Raw genomic sequence first — 19,105 nt, 5'->3', positions numbered from 1 at the left:
AATGCTAGATTTGAGTCTAATTCTAATATTACAAGTACATCTGCAGTCAGGGTAGTCATGCAAGCCAAAATTCAGAGGGGGCCCAATTAGAGGTGTAACGTAGGTCTTCCCCCCAAAAAAGAAAAGAAAATAATTATGCAATTTTCTGCTGACATATGCTGAGATATGCTGACATTTACATGACATTTGACATACTGTACTGTATGCAGTATATTCAAAGTCTTTGGAGGGATTAACTAAATCAGTTTTTCATAGCTCAGCAATCTCCCACTTTATGTTAGGATAAATACTGTATATTTTATTTACATAATCTCATGTCAATTATTTGGATATTGTAAATGACACCCACCTATTCGCTAGCTTCTGCTGCCACCTATCTAGAAAAGGAGCTAAATCTCGCCTGCTTCACCCATAAATCTAAGGGGCATAAATTCACATACAAGCACAATATCATTGTGCAGGGGTGAAAAGTAACTACAAGTACTCGGCAATTGGGTAGCTTTCAAGCTATCTATCTATCTATCTATCTATCTATCTATCTATCTATCTATCTATCTATCTATCTATCTATCTAACTATCTATCTATACATCTACATCTACATCTACATCTACATCTACATCTACATCTATATATCTATCTATATATATATATATATATATATATATATATATATATATATATATATATATATATCTATATATATATACACACACACATATACATATACATATACATATACATATACATATACATATACATATACATATACATATACATATACATATACATATACGTACAGTATACATATATACATATACATTATATACTTGAGCAGAAAATGTAAGGGCAGATATTAGACATCCTTACCTGCTGGTAGGTATGGTTTAGGTGGTTTTCCCCCTGTCCCAACACCCGCACCTGAAAATAACAGTGCTGTGTGTTGGTTTCTTTCAGGTTGACTTGTACTTAGTTGCGTGCCATGTCCACTGAAAATAGCAGATCTACAAGCTCACAACGTGTCGCAGTGTGACGTGTTGTGAGCTTGTAGATCTACTCATTTTGGTGCATGACACAGGGCGCAACCAAGTTTACACTACAGAAAACAAGGATTACAGTTTTACAAGGTGCAGTGACATAGTGAGATATAGTTGCTAGATTTGTAGTTTGTCACCACTATGTGGTCAGCTAATGCATTACACCTAATTAACTAATTTCAAAAGAGCTTCATGATGACAAATGAATGAATGTACGTATGTATGTATGTATGTACGTACGTACATACGTATATATGTATATATATACTGTATGTATGTATGTATGTATGTATGTATGTATGTATGTATGTATGTATGTATGTATGTATGTATGTATGTATGTATACGTGAAACGACTCCTACCTCCTGGTTGTTGCACCCCGGTACCAACTAAACGAGTGAAGGAAGATTATTACATTAAGTATCATATTCTGAATGAACACAATGGGTTTCATTTGGAAACATTCATCTGATTAGTTTCTTGAAATAATGATTTTTGTGTCATGAAACCAAATAAATAAATGTACCCACGTTCAGAAATGTTTGGGAATTTCATATTTTACAAACCAGATTATGGGAAAAGACCGAAACACAGAAAAACATTTCACCTTCATGGTTAAACTATACAAACTTTGGAAGAAAATACAAGTATGTATCATTACCTTCTTAAAATAATGTCCTATGTCTTTTTTTTTTCTTTCAGAAAACAGAAAAAACTGAACCAAAACAAACTACATGATATTTCTTAATCATTTCACCCAGAACGTTTATAACATTATATAGCTATTGACATACAAATAACACAGTCTGTCACTTATGTAACATAAGAGGACAATTTATGTTTTGACTTAGGCAATTGTAAACCAGACTTAAGCAATTTACATTGTCTTTGTGACTTAGGGCCTACACACTTGAGAGCCATTATACTACTGGGGTGGGAACAGCATGATCTTTTCAATAAGGATATAGGCAAATTTACCAGAGGTGGCCAGTGTCATGAAGAGCTCATTTAGGCAAAAATATAATTATCCTAAAAAAATGGCTTACATTATTTAAAGAAGGTGACATTGAAGTCCTCTGAGACTGCAGGAGTTTCATTGCATGTAGTTTCATTTTAATTCATGTCAATTCAATGATATCACATTGATTTCACTCATCCTTTTAATGATAATTCCATTATCAGTCCTTTTATTTTGTATGTTACAATACGTTAATGACATGTTCATTCGATAATCGTCTGCATCAATGTGCATGTTTTTAAACGTAGCCAACACTACTGTGCTGTACTGTATACTGTACATTATGTTTTTTTTTTAAGGCTTAGTTTTAACATTGCACAGCAAGGCAGTATTTGTCTCAGGTACAGAGTTGAGAACAACAGATGAATACAGAAAAAAAAGGGAAGACAAATAAGTAATTAAGTAACACTTACTAGGTTGACCTTGACCTGTTGTACCAACTGGAAAAAAAACAAAACAAATGTACAGATAATCAGTTAACTTTCAGCATTAAATGGACAGACAGAGAGAGAGAGAGAGAGAGAGAGAGAGAGAGAGAGAGAGAGAGAGAGAGAGAGAGAGAGAGAGAGAGAGAGAGAGAGAGAGAGAGAAATTTCAATTCAATTATCACAGTAATATGATTCAAATAATCTCTCTTACCACCAGAGGGTGCTGGAACACCAGCTCCACCTATACAATATAAAACACATGCAAGCGATCAGTTTGAGTTTCATAATGTTAGTGAACACAAATTAAACAAAATTATGTTAAGTTGAATGGAGAAAATGCATAATCAAATGTATGTCTGCTTACCAACACCTGTTCCACCTGTACAAACAAACAAACAAACACAGATAACAATGTACGGTAAATAGATTTCATACCATATCCAATATATTATTTTTTATGAGCAGAATCTAAAAGAGTCCATATCGAAGAGTGTAAAAGTCTCGCTAGCAGCCCCTAAAGTCTGTGAGGCCACCGTCAGGGGAACATGAAGGTGGACAGCAAATTACATGGCAATCCAGCAACAGTTTTGGAATTATTTTGTTTGGGTGTAACATGTATATATATATGCACAAGTGGGAAGTTCTAATGCTAATCAAAAAATAGCTGTGCATGGACAGACAGACAGACAGACAGACAGACAGACAGACAGAAAGGCAGGCAGGCAGGGGCGAGCGCGCACACACACACACACACACACACACACACACACACACACACGCACGCACGCACGCACGCGCACGCACACGCACACACACACACACACACACACACACACACACACACACACACACACACACACACACACACAGTTCCACTACTGCATTACAGTGTTTTTATCTCTTTTCTTAACGTTTTATGCCATGTAGCACAATCAAATGTGTTATTATTATTATTAATAATTATTATTATTACTCACCACTAGGATGAACAACTCCTGCACCAACTGTCAAAGCAACCAGTAATGCAATAAGGATAAAATTAGTTGAGTCACACTAATCAAATTAATGAATCAATTATAAGAAGTACAACAGTCTATTTTACTTACCGCCTGGTTTTGCTGATGCAACAGAACACAAAAAGAAAAGCAATATGAACAATTAGCTAGATTTGTCCCACAGATCTGTACACATACTGTACAGTAAACATACATATTTTGTTACTTTTACACATTGCAAGTGCATACAATGTAACTGTGGTTAAAAACATAAAGTCAATATTATAGATTAATAAATGTGGAAATGACAATAACACACTTTGCAACAAAATGACTAAATGTTTTTACTTGCCTGTGTAACACAGTATAGACGTAAGAAAAAACAATAGATGGAAATTCATGTCAGAAACCACAGACACACAAATCTACATTCTACTGTAAAGGTCATATTCTAAAGCAGGGGCGCACATGTGCTGTATAAAAACTGTACTTTAAATCAAACTTCTATAAAGTTTCTATGCCGCTTTCATTGTAACAATGGCTTCAGTGAGATGACATTTCAAACATTACAACTTTACAAAAATGGTTAGATCCCCTGCGATAGAAGTTTAAGAAATACTACAGCTACTCAGGGAAAAAGAGTGAAAGAATTGTACATTACATAATAGTACATAATATTTTTTTGTGAAGGAATATCAAATTCCAGATCAAACCATCACTATTTGTTGGGTGGAGAGGATTAATCAATTATCAATTATTGTTAATGATGAGCAACAAGCACAGCGAGCAGTTAGTATAGTAAAGACAAAGTAGGGTGCAAGGAAACTACTGCATAAGTCAAAGTTCAGCATAACATGACATCTGACAGTTGAGGACTGGCTGACTACATATCGTACACAGTATCTCTACAACTGACATGTATAGATGCTCTTAAAGCTCCATCTGATGAGGAATTTGACAATTCATTCCATTAGGAATTTGAGAATGAACGTGCTTTTGGCAGAATTTCACAAAAATTCAAGGACAATGCATAAAACAAGGTCAGATGTTATGAAATGCTGAAATAAGGTAAACCAAAAAAAAAGTAATACTAAACCTAATAATAATACAAGAAACCATATATTATTCCTGTGTTCTAGGAGTGTCAAATCAATATTGCAAGAAGCTTGCAAAATCATGCAAGCATGAACAGATCTCTCACAGAGCTAGAAACTGGAGAACTAAGACTTGCATCTGTAATTCTACGACTGTATAAAAGGTGGCACCATGCTAGTGGTTCCCAAACTGGGGGGTCGGGACCCCCAGGAGGGTCCCCAAATAATGTTGGGGGGTTCCCAGATTAACATTCAGCTCTGAACCTATCACAAATATACTGTTATCAGGCTTAGGCTTTCTTAAAAAAAATATATATCAGCTGCATGCCTATCCCCCCAAAAATTCCTTCTTTCACTGTGTCTCTCTTTGGTTTCTGGCTTATATGGGAGAATTGTTCATATTCATAAACTTTGATTGGGGCAGTCCTAGATAACAGGAATGACATTATGAGAATTCTTAAACCAAGTAGTTGTTTTTTTTAACAAATTGCACTTTGTTGCAAATAACAAGCCTTACTGGGCTGTGGGACCTCGGGGGCCTTGCCAGTTGTGGCATTAGGCGAGGGTTCAACTTCTGCCAAAAGACAACAGGTTCCAATTTGATCATACAGTTGCATGAAAAAGACACACAGAGTAGCCTACAGGAGACTCACTCACACACACACACACACACACAAAAACACACGCGCACACACACACACACACGCACGCACGCACGCACGCACGCACAGGTAAAAGCCATTGCTGCACTTCCAATAGCAGGGGGAGGATACAAGCTAAAGGAATTTAATTGCTGGTAGCAGTAGCATTACAGATAGGTCACTTTTTTATTCGGACAGGCGGGTTAAAAAGTAAAGGTAACATAGGAATGAGGGCAGAGTGCTGGTGCAATGCGCTCAAATGCTCAAACCACGGGTTGGGCCGCAATTGCCAGACAGCAGTGGGTAGGAATGCTACAATGGTGGGTTAGCATTATTATGCTAACTGCTCAGGTTCTGGCCTGTGGCTTGCTGGAGAAATCTTTAAGAATAGTTAAAAAAACAAAAACAAATGAAGAAATAAAAGCATAATTTGTATGTTAATAGCGATTATAATGGCAAGACTATTATTCTGTTTAACATTAACCTTATAATGTACATCCGTTAATTGACAATTTTATTATGGGGTTCTAGTCTGAACCTGTATTGTTATAGGGGTCCAAGCATTTGAAGCAGCTGAAACCCTATTGTATCTGTATCTCAGCTAAAATAATAGCCTATGGGTCTCAGAAACTGTAACAGCTACAGCTTCCAAACTTGTCAGATAGGTTGGAAATCTCAACCACTACTCAGGCAAAAGAAATATACTGAATGGCTGGATGGTGGTGCTGAAACAATAAACTTTCATTTAGCCCTATAACTTTCGAACCGTAAGTTTCGCTAACAAAATTCCTCCATTTTTTTGTTTGTTGGTAAAACACATTTTTTACATCTCCTCCTAAACCGTATAAGTCTGATTGCTACTCAATCTTCTGTGAATCATTATTGGACAAACCCCATCACAACTGACACATGACTTGATATCTTATTTAGATTTTAAGATATTGACCGAGTGACCTTCATGGGGCATGGATCAAAACATAAATAGACCAAAGTCAACAACCGTCATCAGAAAATGTGCAAGATATGTTTACATAAGTAATGCACATGAAACATACCCTGCATGTCTCATTCAAATCAACAACTGGGGGGGCACTAAAAATTTAAACACAAATACTGATAACCCAAATTAGTATAAATAGGCACAAAAAAAACGTTTGTCCAACATCACAAAACTCTCAGGATATGTTTCATAACACTGTTGAACTATGTGTGTAAAATTATTTTAAAATAGCCCCATATGGGGCACCATCTGTTCTTTGGCCTTCTACATTCCTATATGCACATTCATTTAAAAAGAAATTCATTCAGATTTTTCTGTGTGAAATGGGAAGTCTTGTCAAAAACTATTTTAACTTCACTGTACCTGGGGCAGGCGTAATTTCAGGATATAGCTCTTTTCCTATAAAAGAAAAAAAAGGTTATGCAACATCTCCAAGATGGGTCACACTTTCTGGTTTAGTCCGAAAATTGTTTTATTTTGGCAAAAATATTTTTGCTTGGTATAGGTATAGGTACCGTTTTCAGATTGAACCTGATGCACTAACTGCCTTGTTTGGTTGCTCCGAAGCTTTACCGTACTCTGTTCAACAGACTCTTATTTGGTATACTTGTAGCAAAGAGAATAATTAAGCAGAGTGGAAGACTTCCACCGTTCCTTGTTTCACTGGATGTGAGTTTGTATCATTGATACACCTTGAAAGGCTGCATTGCAACAAACAAGAAAATTTAAAAAAACAAAAACAAATGAAGAAATAAAAGCATAATTTGTATGTTAATAGCGATTATAATGGCAAGACTATTATTCTGTTTAACATTAACCATATAATGTACATCCGTTAATTGACAATTTTATTATGGGGTTCTAGTCTGAACCTGTATTGTTATAGGGGTCCAAGCATCCTGAAATGGGAAGTCTAGTCAAAAACTATTTTAACTTCACTGTACCTGGGGCAGGCGTAATTTCAGGATATAGCTCTTTTCCTATAAAAGAAAAAAAAGGTTATGCAACATCTCCAAGATGGGTCACACTTTCTGGTTTAGTCCGAAAATTGTTTTATTTTGGCAAAAATATTTTTGCTTGGTATAGGTATAGGTAGATTGAACCTGATGCACTAACTGCCTTGTTTGGTTGCTCCGAAGCTTTACCGTACTCTGTCCAACAGACTCTTATTTGGTATACTTGTAGCAAAGAGAATAATTAAGCAGAGTGGAAGACTTCCACCGTTCCTTGTTTCACTGGATGTGAGTTTGTATCATTGATACACCTTGAAAGGCTGCATTGCAACAAACAAGAAAATTTTGCAACATTTGAGTACATCTGGGGTCCTATCACGGGTCATCTGGACTCTGACTGCTGTATGACTGCTCTGCTCTGTATGATTGTTAATGTGTCCAACTTTTGAATTGTGGTACTTACTACTAATCATCATGATACTGTAGGTTAATTAATTCATGTTGAAGCATGTTTATAGTCATATAGTCAAAATTGTACTCAAAATTGTACTCTTAGGGCCAATGTCCACTAAGAAGTATTTTTTCTGAGCGCAGTTAAATTGCCGCGTGAATGCCAGCAGCGTGGCGTAGCGCTGAGCATTTATTTTGCGCTGGGGCGTTCGTTCGCGTGTGCCGTTTTTATCTGCTTGAAGCTGCTTGAAGCTTGAGCTGAAATATTTTCAACTTGGGCGTTTGGAAGCGTTTTTAGGCGAGCGCTTTGTCGTTTTCAGCTGAGAAAAAAGCTTCAATCAGCCACTTAACTTAATGCTTTACAGATCATGTAGTAGAAACCACACACTAAAGGTGTACTGTACCTGGTTTTACAGCGGAGGGCACCCCTGTGCCAGTTAAAAGTCCTCCACCACCCAGATCTGCACCTGGTGTAGCTCCCGGTGCAGGCAGTCCTACGCCTGTGATGCCTGCCCCACCGGGCCCACCTGAGGACACATGTCATCTTTTACCTTCATTGAAGGGGGCTTAATCCATTAAGACCTGAGGCCGATAAAAAAAATGTCTTCTAAATCCTAAATCATTGCTATATCAGTGCTCAAACGTATTCATGTCCCCAGAATTATGCATTTGGCCGCGGACCCCCATCTCAAAATATTTGTGAGGACAGCAGCAAACAAACATGTACTCTTTTACCTTCATTGAATGCATTAAATGACTTTTGTTGAAACGTTAAAGTTCTATATTGTTGCAGTCGGGCAGAAACCTTATATCTCCACATTTGAACTTTTTGTGTTTTTTCGTAAATTAATGCCCTACTTGATCATACTACACAGCATCACAGAAAAGCATCGCGCCACATTTCGTGCTTGCAGATCTGCTACTTTTGCTATTTTAAAATGAATTACATGTATCCGCCGCAATTTCATAGTAAACTAGAAAAAGTGCTCCTTGGAGCACAGGTCTCCGCCAGGTCAGGTAGGTTATTGTGGCCTCCTGGTGGTGCTATAATAGGCCAATGTGAAAAGGGTGCCATTTCTTCTTAGGCCTTTCACTGCAATTGGACACTGCATTCATGATTTGAGGCATTTTGTTCCAAAAATGTGTTTTGCTAAATTAGACCTGTTGGTGGCGCTATAACAGACCAATGTGAAAAGGCTGGCATTTCTTCCTCGGCCTAGTGGGAATGTGTGTGCAAAATTTCACGCAAATCGCACGCTGCGTTCATGATTTGAGGCATTTTGTTCAAAACGAACCAATCCTAAAAACTTTGGAAGTCAATCTTAGCCAATCAGGATGGAATATGGAAAATCAGACAGATCCGTGTTGATCAGATGACTATGAAATACTGTGTACCGATTAGTGTGATGTTTGGACAACATCTGTAGGAGTAATGTCAATTTTTTTTTGTTGCAAAAATCGGCCTCCTGGTGGCGCTATAACAGGCCAATCTGAAAAAATTGGGGCAAAGGTTCTGAATTGGCATCCAGGGAGTGTGTGTGCACAGTTTCGCAGCGACCGGGCCAACAGTGGCGGAGATTAGCTGCTCGCAGACAGACACACGGACGGACACACGGACACACACACGGACAGACGGACAGGGTGCAAAACTAAAAATCTCCGCCAGGTTCCAATTTTGTCTGTTAATTGTATTGTTTCATCACACATCACACAATGACTTCATCCGACCGTCATTGTTGTCACTCAGGTGCTTGGAAAACCAGGCCTTTCAGTTTTCACTCGGGAGTAGTCAGTGTGCTTTCTCAGAGTGTATTTCCAACTCCGAAACGTGTGTAATAGGGGGGCACCTGGGGTGGCCAGTCAGATTCCAGGGTGGGCCATGCCAGGCCACCCCCTGGATACGCCACTGAACTGGGATACAGACCCAGTACAGTAAAAGCTGTCACTTTGCCATTTTAGTTATACTGTACCTCCAATTCCAGTTCCAGTTCCAGGGACCACTCCTGCACCTCCTACACCTGGAGCCAATCCTACAACAGCAGGGACATTTTAATATCAGTTTGTCTTTAGGGAAAACTAGTTAACTGAAGGATTGTAAATGATGTCTACAGGTTTACACAAGTAGAACTTTCTGTCTGCAATTCCCAGGTTTGTTGAGTCCAGGATTACCATGAATCCATGAGGTTGCTCAACAACAGGTAAGAGTGGATGAAAACATGCTGGAGCCAAGTACCTATTACATTTTATAGTAGCAGCAGCAGCATTCATTTAATAGCATCTTATACCATACATACATAGCCTTGACCCCAGGAAGAATAGTCTTCTCCACTACAGTGTAGACTAATGGGGATCCTTAATAAACAATATACCAAATGGTGATAACTTAATGGAGTCAATGGGACTTGATGGTTTGTTTTCCTTACCATATTTAGATGGTTTTCACACCACCTGGTGAACTTGCAGCAAAGCAACAAAATTATATCAAACCCTTACTTTACATGTGAATTAATATGTCAGATATTCATTACCATATTTAGCAGCTTTGGCAGCAGCAGAGTATCCTCCACCTCCTACTCCTCCCGAAACTCCTCCTGCTCCTCCTGGAACTCCTCCTGCTCCTCCCAGTGCTCCTTGACCTCCTAGACCTGCTCCTCCTGCTCCCAGACCTGCTCCATGCCAGATAAAAAAATGTATTAGTGTTGTGAATTAATTCACTGCAGGGCTACAACTATCCATTATTTTCTAAGCGATTATTCTACTGATACATTTTCTACCTAAACCTATTCATTTTAGTCAATAAATAGGTCATGTAGTTTAAAAATTTGATTTCAGATTTTGCTACTTCCATACCGTCCGTTTCTTCACCTCGATAGGGCATCCAGAAGAGAGACACGTTATCAGGCTGTCACTCATAACCTTGGACTCAATTTATTGCACTTAACGTTGTAGAGACTACTGTCGACGTACGCAGCTGTTGTGAATTTAGCCTCAAGTACACCAGTGTTGCTTTACTTGTGCAGTACTGTACATGCCTAGTGCCTACATCAACTATGTGTTTGTTTACATCTGTTACCGTATTTAGCAGCCTTGGCAGCGGCGTATCCTGCTGCGCCTCCCAGTGACCCTTGACCTCCGAGACCTGCTCCTGCTCCTATACGAGGAGGAAGAGGAAGAGGTTTACCAGCAGCACCTGGAAATCTAGTTATAGTGCTTGGTGAGGAACATGTGTGTATTAGCCATATAACAACTATAGAAATAACAACAACAAATAGTCTGACAACATTCAACATTATATCTGACACATGTCTTGAATCACATTCTCACCATATTGAGGCAGAACACCACCAGCTGAAACAAAAGCCAGTGCCATAAACATTAGCGTCAAAACGAATCAGATTTGTAATGCTAATCAATAAATACGTTATAAAAGTACTACTAGTGTAGTACTCGAGGATGATGCTTACCAGGAAGTCCGCCCGCCCCGCCAGCTCCTGTAGCACAAAACAAACAAAAAGTACATTGGCTCTACTTGGTCTGCTCTTTTTTCCGAAAATAGATTTACAAAGCGCACAACGCATCGCTGTCAATGGTCATGTGGTTACTTCCATACCATCCGTTTCTTCACCTCGGTAGGGCATCCAGAAGAGAGACACGTTGACAGGCTGTCACTCATAACCTTGAACTAAATGTATTGCACTTAACTCATTCACTGCCAGAATAAAACATCGTCTATAGCCGACCTAGCCAGCGATTCTGAGCGTTTTCACTAACCTTTGAAAAAACATCGAATATTATTTTTCACAACGACCCATCCACCGATCACTTTAAAAGACGTATCCGAGTCTCGTAGAATCGGGGAAAAAGAAGCGTGCCATCGCGATCATCCGTTCCATAGTTATTGGCAGTTGAATGTAGATTGTTTTCGCCAAAAAGCAACAGAAAGCACTCATAGCAGAGAAAAAGGCCTTCTTCCAAATCCATTAGAATGGAAGTGAATGTAGCTGGCTTTTTTTGCGATAACGTGATTTGCTGCTTCCCTCGGAGTCAAATGGTGACTCATAGGTTTGCGAAGAGCGCCATCTAGCGTCTAACACTGAAAACACCAAAACACATCAAACACGTCATTGGCAGTGAATGACTAGTGCCGACCTCAGCTGTTGTGAATTCAGCCCGAGTACACCAGTGTTGCTTCACCCATACAGTAAATGCCTACAGTACATCAGATTTAGATTCTGTTACCGTAGCCTTTAGCAGCCTTGGCAGCTGCGTATCCTGCGGCGTATCCTGCTGCTGCTGCTTGCTGTGACCCTTGACCTCCCAGACCGGCGCCTGCTCCTACGAGGAGGAGAAGGAGGACATGACAATTGGGGACAGGGTAGCTATACGACAACTACTTTTTAGGATTTATTTATTTAGATTGATACAGTATTTGTTTGCAGTATTTATTTATCCTTTTACGAATCTTTGCTGTCCTTAGCTAGGAGAAACATATTTTTTTCTGAAGCTGCTTGCAGATGAAAAACAAATGACAAATAAAGCAATCTATCTGACTAGAAACTAGAAATAACAAGTCTGACTGTACAACAACACATATCTGACACGTTTTGCATCACATTCTCACCATATTGAGGCAGAACACCACCAGCTGAAACAAAAGCCAGTGCCATAAACATTAGTCAAAACTAATCAGATTTGTAATGCTACTGTAATCAATAAATATGTTATAAAAGTACTACTATAATAATATATGTGTAGTACTCGAGGATGATGCTTACCAGGAAGTCCGCCCGCCCCGCCAGCTCCTGTAGCACAAAACAAACCGCGTTAAAACATGTAACCTTTCTGTCTGCAATATGATTTTCGCCATCGGAGGAAATTGTAATCTTCAACGTTTCGATACTGCTGGATCTTCTTAAATTCCTGAAGATATGGCAGCCTCTCTACCCGTTCAGCTATAGCAGCCTCTCTACCCGTTCAGCTATGGCAGCCTCTCTACCCGTTCAGCTATGGCAGCCTCTCTACCCGTTCAGCTATGGCAGCCCTAAATGAACCTGCTACTGTACCTCCTGGTCTTAGGAATCCTCCTCCACCTAGCGCTCCGCCACCAGCGCCCGGCACACCGTAACCGACCCCTGTCTGGCCGCCAGCACCGGGTCCGAGACCTGCCAATAACCATGAGAAAACATGACCCTCAATGAGAATACAGATACATTGTATTGTTAGTTTTTTCATGAAGGAATACTATATTTCATCCTTAACTTTGTCGTATGACAGTGCAAAAGTAGTGAAAATAGTCAATCTACAAGCTCACAACGCTTTGGCGATGTGACACGTTGTGAGCTTGTAGATTGGCTGTTTCCGCTACATTCGAAAGCAAATTTTACATTTTCACCTATATGCCTAAAATAGGGAGGCGAGGTTTAAAGTGGGTAAATCTGTTAGTGGGTTTCATAAATATTTAATTTAACCAATGGTAAAGTAGACTATTAACAAGAGCTTGTGACTAAATAATAACTGGTAATAATGGAACACAGGTAATTTTTTTTAATTTCCATTTCCTGAAAATAATGGTAATGGTTTTGGACATACAAGGTTTCTGCCCGACAGAAACAATAATGCTAACTAGCTACAGTAGCTGGGCAGACAGTTCAAAGTACAGTGCAAATCAGATCTTTAATATGACTTGACTGTTTGTCTGCATACCGTATTTAGCAGCTTTGGCAGCAGCAGCAGCAGCACCTGCACCTCCCAGGCCTGCTCCTGCACCTCCTAGTCCCAGGCCTGCTCCTGCACCTCCTAGTCCCAGGCCTACCCCGGCACCTCCTGCTCCCAGGCCTGCTCCTCCTGCTCCCAGGCCTGCTCCATTCAAGATAAACATGTAAAGTGTGTGAATTAATCAACATTGTGACCTTTCTGTCTGCAATGTGATTTTCGCCATCGGAGGAAATTGTAATCTTCAATGTTTCGATACGGCTGGATCTTCTTCAATTCCTGAAGAAGAACCAGCTGGATCGAAACGTTGACTAAGCAATAGAACAAGAGGAGCTGAGATACCAGTGTTGCAGACGTTTTATTTTTATTTTTTACTGTTGATCATTGTTTGTCCAGCACCTGGGTGAGATTGGATGTGCAAGCACGTTTGTTATGTAATCTTAAAGACCATACCAGCGGTCTGGCATGTTTAGTCCATTGACCACAGTATGATTCATGGTATGGACCACATGGCTCGTGAACCGTTAAGCTACCGACTTACTTACTCCAGCGTTGCTTTAGTTTACATTCAGAAAACTACTACCGTACATCAGACATTGAATTGATTACTTCTGGTACCGTATTTAGCAGCCTTGGCAGCAGCGTATCCTCCTGCTCCTCCCAGTGACCCTTGACCTCCCAGACCTGCTCCTCCTCCCACTAGAAGAAGAAGAAGAAGAAGATTAAACATATGGAAGGTACCAGTGCCTGGAAATATAAGAAATTTATTTTGAGGCAATTTCAGTTTCCCTCTCTGCTATGATGAGCTTCTGAAGCCTAATTTACCCTCCTTAGTGTGACGCTGTCGCTTGCATACATGAATTGATCTGGCAGTTAGGGGGTCAAGTGTCTCAGGGACACCTCGACACATTGCCGGCCGGGGCTCGAACCTGGAAGCTTCCGTTCCCCAGGGAGCCTCTCTACTCGTTCAGCTATGGCAGCCTCTCTACCCGTTCAGCTGGCAGCCTCTCTACCTGTTCAGCTATGGCAGCCCTAAATGAACCTGCTACTGTACCTCCTGGTCTTAGGAATCCTCCTCCACCTAGCGCTCCGCCACCAGCGCCCGGCACACCGTAACCGACCCCTGTCTGGCCGCCAGCACCGGGTCCGAGACCTGCCAATAACCATGAGAAAACATGACCCTCAATGAGAATACAGATACATTGATTTGTTAGTTTTTTTCATGAAGGAATACCATATTTCATACTTAACTTTGTCGTATGACAGTGCAAAAGTAGTGAAAATAGTCAATCTACAAGCTCACAATGCGTTGGTGATGTGACACGCTGCGAGCTTGTAGAAGAAAATGTAACATTATTCATGCCTAAAATAGGGAGGCGAGGCTAACAGTGGGTAAATCTGTCAGTGGGTTTCATAAATATTTAATTTAACCAATGGTAAAGTAGGCTATTAACAAGAGCTTGTGACTAAATAATAACTATTGGAACACAGGTTATTTTTTTCCATTTCCTGAAAATAATGGTAAAGGTTTCTGCCCGGCAACAACAATAATGCTAACTAACTAGCTGGGCAGACAGTTTAAAGTACAGTGCAAATCAGATCATTAATATGACTTGACTGTTTGTCTGCACACAAATCCAATCTGATCACTTGCAAATAACAGTGTGGGATGACCTACAGTACAGATCAGACTAGAGGAACAAATCGGACTTGAGGAACAAATCAGATTTTCCGGCGGTCTGAACAAATTAAGCCCCAGACTATTTCTTTGGCAGTGTGTGGTTGACCTTCAATTTTTGGATGAGTCCCAGCACCTGTGTCAACAATTGACATCATCAGAGTGCAGATAGCATCCATTCCCCACCTAGATTTGGTTCAGATCAGAGAGCCTCTTTCAAAGCTAATCATTTTTTCCCATTGAACATGATCAAGATTTGTAGTCATCCTGGCAACACCAGGGAGGATTTGGATATATTTGACAACTTGTTAACATTGTTTAAAACCAAACCAACACAGTTGCTACAACTAACACTGTTGTGACGAAAAAGAGACCTGAGTCAGAAGGCAAAGCTCTCGATCTACCGGTCATTGTTTGTTTCTGCTCTCAACTATGGTCATAAAATGTGGGTCATGACCAAAAGAACACAATTGCGTCGCTCTCACTTATTGATAAGGTGAGAAGCTCAGTCACCAGTGTTGCCAGATCTTGTATGTCCCTGGCACAAAATGTTTTCAGTGGGGTCCGCAGACAAATACATATTAATTGGGGGGTCCTTAACATGAAAACCACTTTGAGAACCACTGGTTTAAACAACATTAGGAAGCAAGCCCAAATAAGCAAATTACACTTTGGAAACGAGCCCCAAAAAACGCAACCACTAATATTTACAAGCGACCTTACAGAAAAACAAGCCCAAAGTTGCTTATAATAAGCAGATATGGCAACACTGACAGTCATCCGGGAGAGAGTCAAAGTCGAGCCACTGTTTTATTGTGTAGAAATGAGCCAGTTGGACATCTTAGTGCATGCAGGTTGCCTCCTGGTGGCCTCCCCAGGGAGGTTTTCCGCTCGTGTCCAGCTGGGAAGAGGCCATGGGACAGACCGAGGACCAGGTGGTGCGATTACATCTACTACATGCTGGCCTGGGAATGCCTCGGGATCCCCCAGTCAGAGAGCCAGAGCTAATGTGGCCAGGGAAAGGGAAGTGTGGGATTCAATGCTGGAACTATGACACGACTTCAGATAAGCGCACACATACACACTCTCTCCCACGCACACCCAAACATGCACGCAGGCACGCACGCACACACATTGTGCGTGACATGGAAGAGCTTCAATCAGCAGAATGCGCCTCCATGTTAAATCGCAGGCTGACAAAAAACAGATATAAAAGGTTGTTTCAATCCATTTTTGAAGGAGATTCAACATGAAGAACGTTACCATATTTAGCAGCTTTGGCAGCAGCAGAGTATCCTCCACCTCCTACTCCTCCTGGTACTCCACCTGGAACTCCTCCTGCTCCTCCCAGTGCTCCTTGACCGCCGAGACCTGCTCCTCCTGCTCCAAGGCCTGCTCCATGCCAGATAAACATGTGTTACTATTGGTTCATAAATACAGGAGTGCTGCGTGGGTCTTTAACCCATTAAGACCTGAGGCAGATTCTACAAAAGTCTTCTAAAGTTTTCTGAAAAACGTATGTTGCTATATCAGTGGTTCTCAACATTTTTCATGTCAAGTACCCCCAAAATTAACAAAGTAACTAGTAACTTAAGTTTTCAAATAATTGTAGTGGTGTAAAATTATAATATTAGCCTCTGAGATGTAGTGGAGTAAATGTACAAGTATCGAAAATTGGAAATACTCCAGTAAAGTATAAGTACCTCAAAATTGTCCTTAAGTACAGTACTTGAGTAAATGTACTTAGTTACTTCACACCACTGCCAGCACCTGTGTCAACAATTGACATCATCAGAGTGCAGATGGCTAGATTTGGTTCAGATCAGAGAGCCTCTTCTAATAATTTCTTATTCTTTCCATTGATGTGATGAGGTTTTGTGGCTGTCCTGGCAACACCAGGCAGGTTTCGGGGTATTTTATAACTTGTTAAAACTAGAACAATGCATTCAGTAGACCACATTTTAGGAGATTATGTGAGGAGATGAATGTTTTTCAGATTTTGGCATTTTATATAATTAATGCCAGTTATAATGGCAGTTGTCATTGTCAGTGTAATTTATACTGTGTGAGCCATGCCGCGGCTCATGGCTCATATCTCTGTACTAGATACTGTACTATTAGAGCTATAAGCCATGAGCCACGACTTGGCTCACAAAGTAGAAATTAGGCTTAATACTCTTAAGCTATACAATGACCTACCGTATATCTCTGCTGTCGGGCAGAAACCATGCTATGTCTAAAATATTAACTTTTCAGGAAATTAAAAAAGCATGTTCTTAGAACAACACAATACTTTATACATTGTCAGATACTTGAATGTGACCTTATATTATTATCACTTTACCAAAATACAGCTCAAGTGGAGTTAGGAGGTTTTTGACTCGTCATTCTAATCAATGGGGGACAAACCAGCTAACTCCACAAGTTGGAGTTAACTGGTTTGTCCGACAATTTGAGGATCCAAAGGAGTTAAGAGGTTTAGTCAGAAGCGCTTTTTAATACTTTTCATTGGTTCAATATTTGTAAAACCCACACACAGACGTAAAAAGGGTGTTCAATAGCACTGATTTATAATTTTAAAAAAGAAACATGGAGATAGCTGGTTTCTGCCCGACAGCAACAATATGCTGTAAAAACACCTATTAAAACAGTTTCTATCCAGCTACCATCAGACTGACTGTTGAACAAGGCCTGAGCACCGCCTGCCACCAGGCTGGTCTGTCACACTGGAATACTTTCCCTTCGGTCTAGTCTTCCTATGCTGGATTTGTTCTCCTTACCTTTCCTGCTCTACCCTATACCTCTATCCTTTCTCTTCTCACAAACACTATACCTCTATCTAAGAAAAATAGGTTGCGCATCAACAATGGGTTTTCTCAGTGGAGTGCTAGACCCAAAGTCCAGTATACATATCAAAAGAAGGAATTTCGTCTCATGAGCCTTCCTCAGAGCATGCTCTGAGGAAGGCTCATAGCCGAAACGCGTAAGCGTTCATTTTATTGGTGTGCCAATAAAACAAGGACGTATGACATAAGATGTCATGTGTAGACGGGTGACAGTGTGAAGCAGGTCAGTCCATGTACGTCTGTGGGAGTTTTTTTTTGGCGAGGTCAGGCATGTAGTGGGTAGTGGGATGTGTGATGCTTGTGTTTTCTGCCATGTAGTTGATTGATTTGGCCAGCATTGGTAATGCAAGACATGAGTTACAAGAATATGTAGTTGTTACCTGATAAGAAGTTGTTTAGAATTTGTTATTACATTTGTAATGTTTACAATTGATTGGGATTCTATTTCAATATTTAACTATTAAGAATTGGTACAGTAAAACATCTTGGTAATAAGCACAGATGGACTTGAGGAGGTGTGGTACAAGAATCAATATATCAACCAATAACTCATACTAAATATCAACAACGTTTTAGAAACAGGAACTCCAACTCTGTGAACCCCTCTTTGCAGACGTTATTGTAATATTTAATGTCCTGTTTATTATTGTAGGCCTATATAATAAGTGTCATGAAGCATCGGGGCATTAATTCACACGTTGTGATGCATTGTGAGCTTGGAGATCCATTGTTAGCATTTGAAACCTCTCCCTCAGCAGCGATTGGAGCTATTGTCAGCTATTCAGACACCTAACTCCACCTAACTTTGTTTGGACAAAACTCCTAACTCCACTTGAGCTGGATTTGGGTAAAGTGGTGATAATATATGACACATGCAAATATCTGACAATATTTAAAATCACTATACCAACTTTGATGAGGCAGTATTGCTTTTTATTTTTTTAATATATGATTTCTTCATTTCCTGAAAAACGTATATTTTGTTTTTTCATTTCCTGAAAAATGAGCGTTGTGGAGTTAGTTGGTTGCTGCTGGACAGCAGAGATATATTATATTAATTATTGTAATAAAATGTTATATTATAATGATATATTATAATAATATTTATTATAATGTTATGATATATTATAATATAATACATTTTGTATTAATGATGTAATCTATTATATTAATAATGTTATGTTGTTTTATTGTATAACGTGATTAAGAATGTTTTCTGTGGGATGTTGCGTGCTGGTGGTATGAAGAAGTTA

General features: G+C 39.8%; 1 protein-coding gene across 1 annotated transcript in view; it reads right to left on the bottom strand.

Moving 5' to 3' along the window:
- elna (elastin a) overlaps positions 1–19,105 on the bottom strand; it is a 115,854-nt gene that overhangs the window by 21,573 nt on the left and 75,176 nt on the right. Inside the window, exons 22-44 of the mRNA XM_080428676.1 lie at positions 16,270–16,398; positions 14,383–14,481; positions 13,947–14,027; positions 13,320–13,472; positions 12,680–12,778; positions 12,392–12,418; positions 12,238–12,261; positions 11,856–11,951; positions 11,081–11,107; positions 10,941–10,964; positions 10,690–10,767; positions 10,145–10,282; positions 9,587–9,646; positions 8,021–8,143; positions 7,158–7,193; positions 6,577–6,612; positions 3,590–3,601; positions 3,461–3,487; positions 2,848–2,862; positions 2,695–2,724; positions 2,469–2,495; positions 1,400–1,426; positions 870–920 (exon numbers count right to left, since the gene is read on the bottom strand). Of these exons, the coding sequence (XP_080284802.1) occupies positions 870–920; positions 1,400–1,426; positions 2,469–2,495; positions 2,695–2,724; positions 2,848–2,862; positions 3,461–3,487; positions 3,590–3,601; positions 6,577–6,612; positions 7,158–7,193; positions 8,021–8,143; positions 9,587–9,646; positions 10,145–10,282; positions 10,690–10,767; positions 10,941–10,964; positions 11,081–11,107; positions 11,856–11,951; positions 12,238–12,261; positions 12,392–12,418; positions 12,680–12,778; positions 13,320–13,472; positions 13,947–14,027; positions 14,383–14,481; positions 16,270–16,398 (1,419 nt within the window). The remainder of the gene's footprint in view (positions 1–869; positions 921–1,399; positions 1,427–2,468; positions 2,496–2,694; positions 2,725–2,847; positions 2,863–3,460; positions 3,488–3,589; positions 3,602–6,576; positions 6,613–7,157; positions 7,194–8,020; positions 8,144–9,586; positions 9,647–10,144; positions 10,283–10,689; positions 10,768–10,940; positions 10,965–11,080; positions 11,108–11,855; positions 11,952–12,237; positions 12,262–12,391; positions 12,419–12,679; positions 12,779–13,319; positions 13,473–13,946; positions 14,028–14,382; positions 14,482–16,269; positions 16,399–19,105) is intronic.

Source organism: Gymnoscopelus braueri (assembly GCF_963280865.1).
Source record: "Gymnoscopelus braueri genome assembly, chromosome: 5".
In the NCBI taxonomy this organism is placed as follows: Eukaryota; Metazoa; Chordata; class Actinopteri; order Myctophiformes; family Myctophidae; genus Gymnoscopelus; species Gymnoscopelus braueri.
Note: the sequence above shows the minus strand (reverse complement) of the source record. Positions and strands in the feature narration are given on the sequence as shown.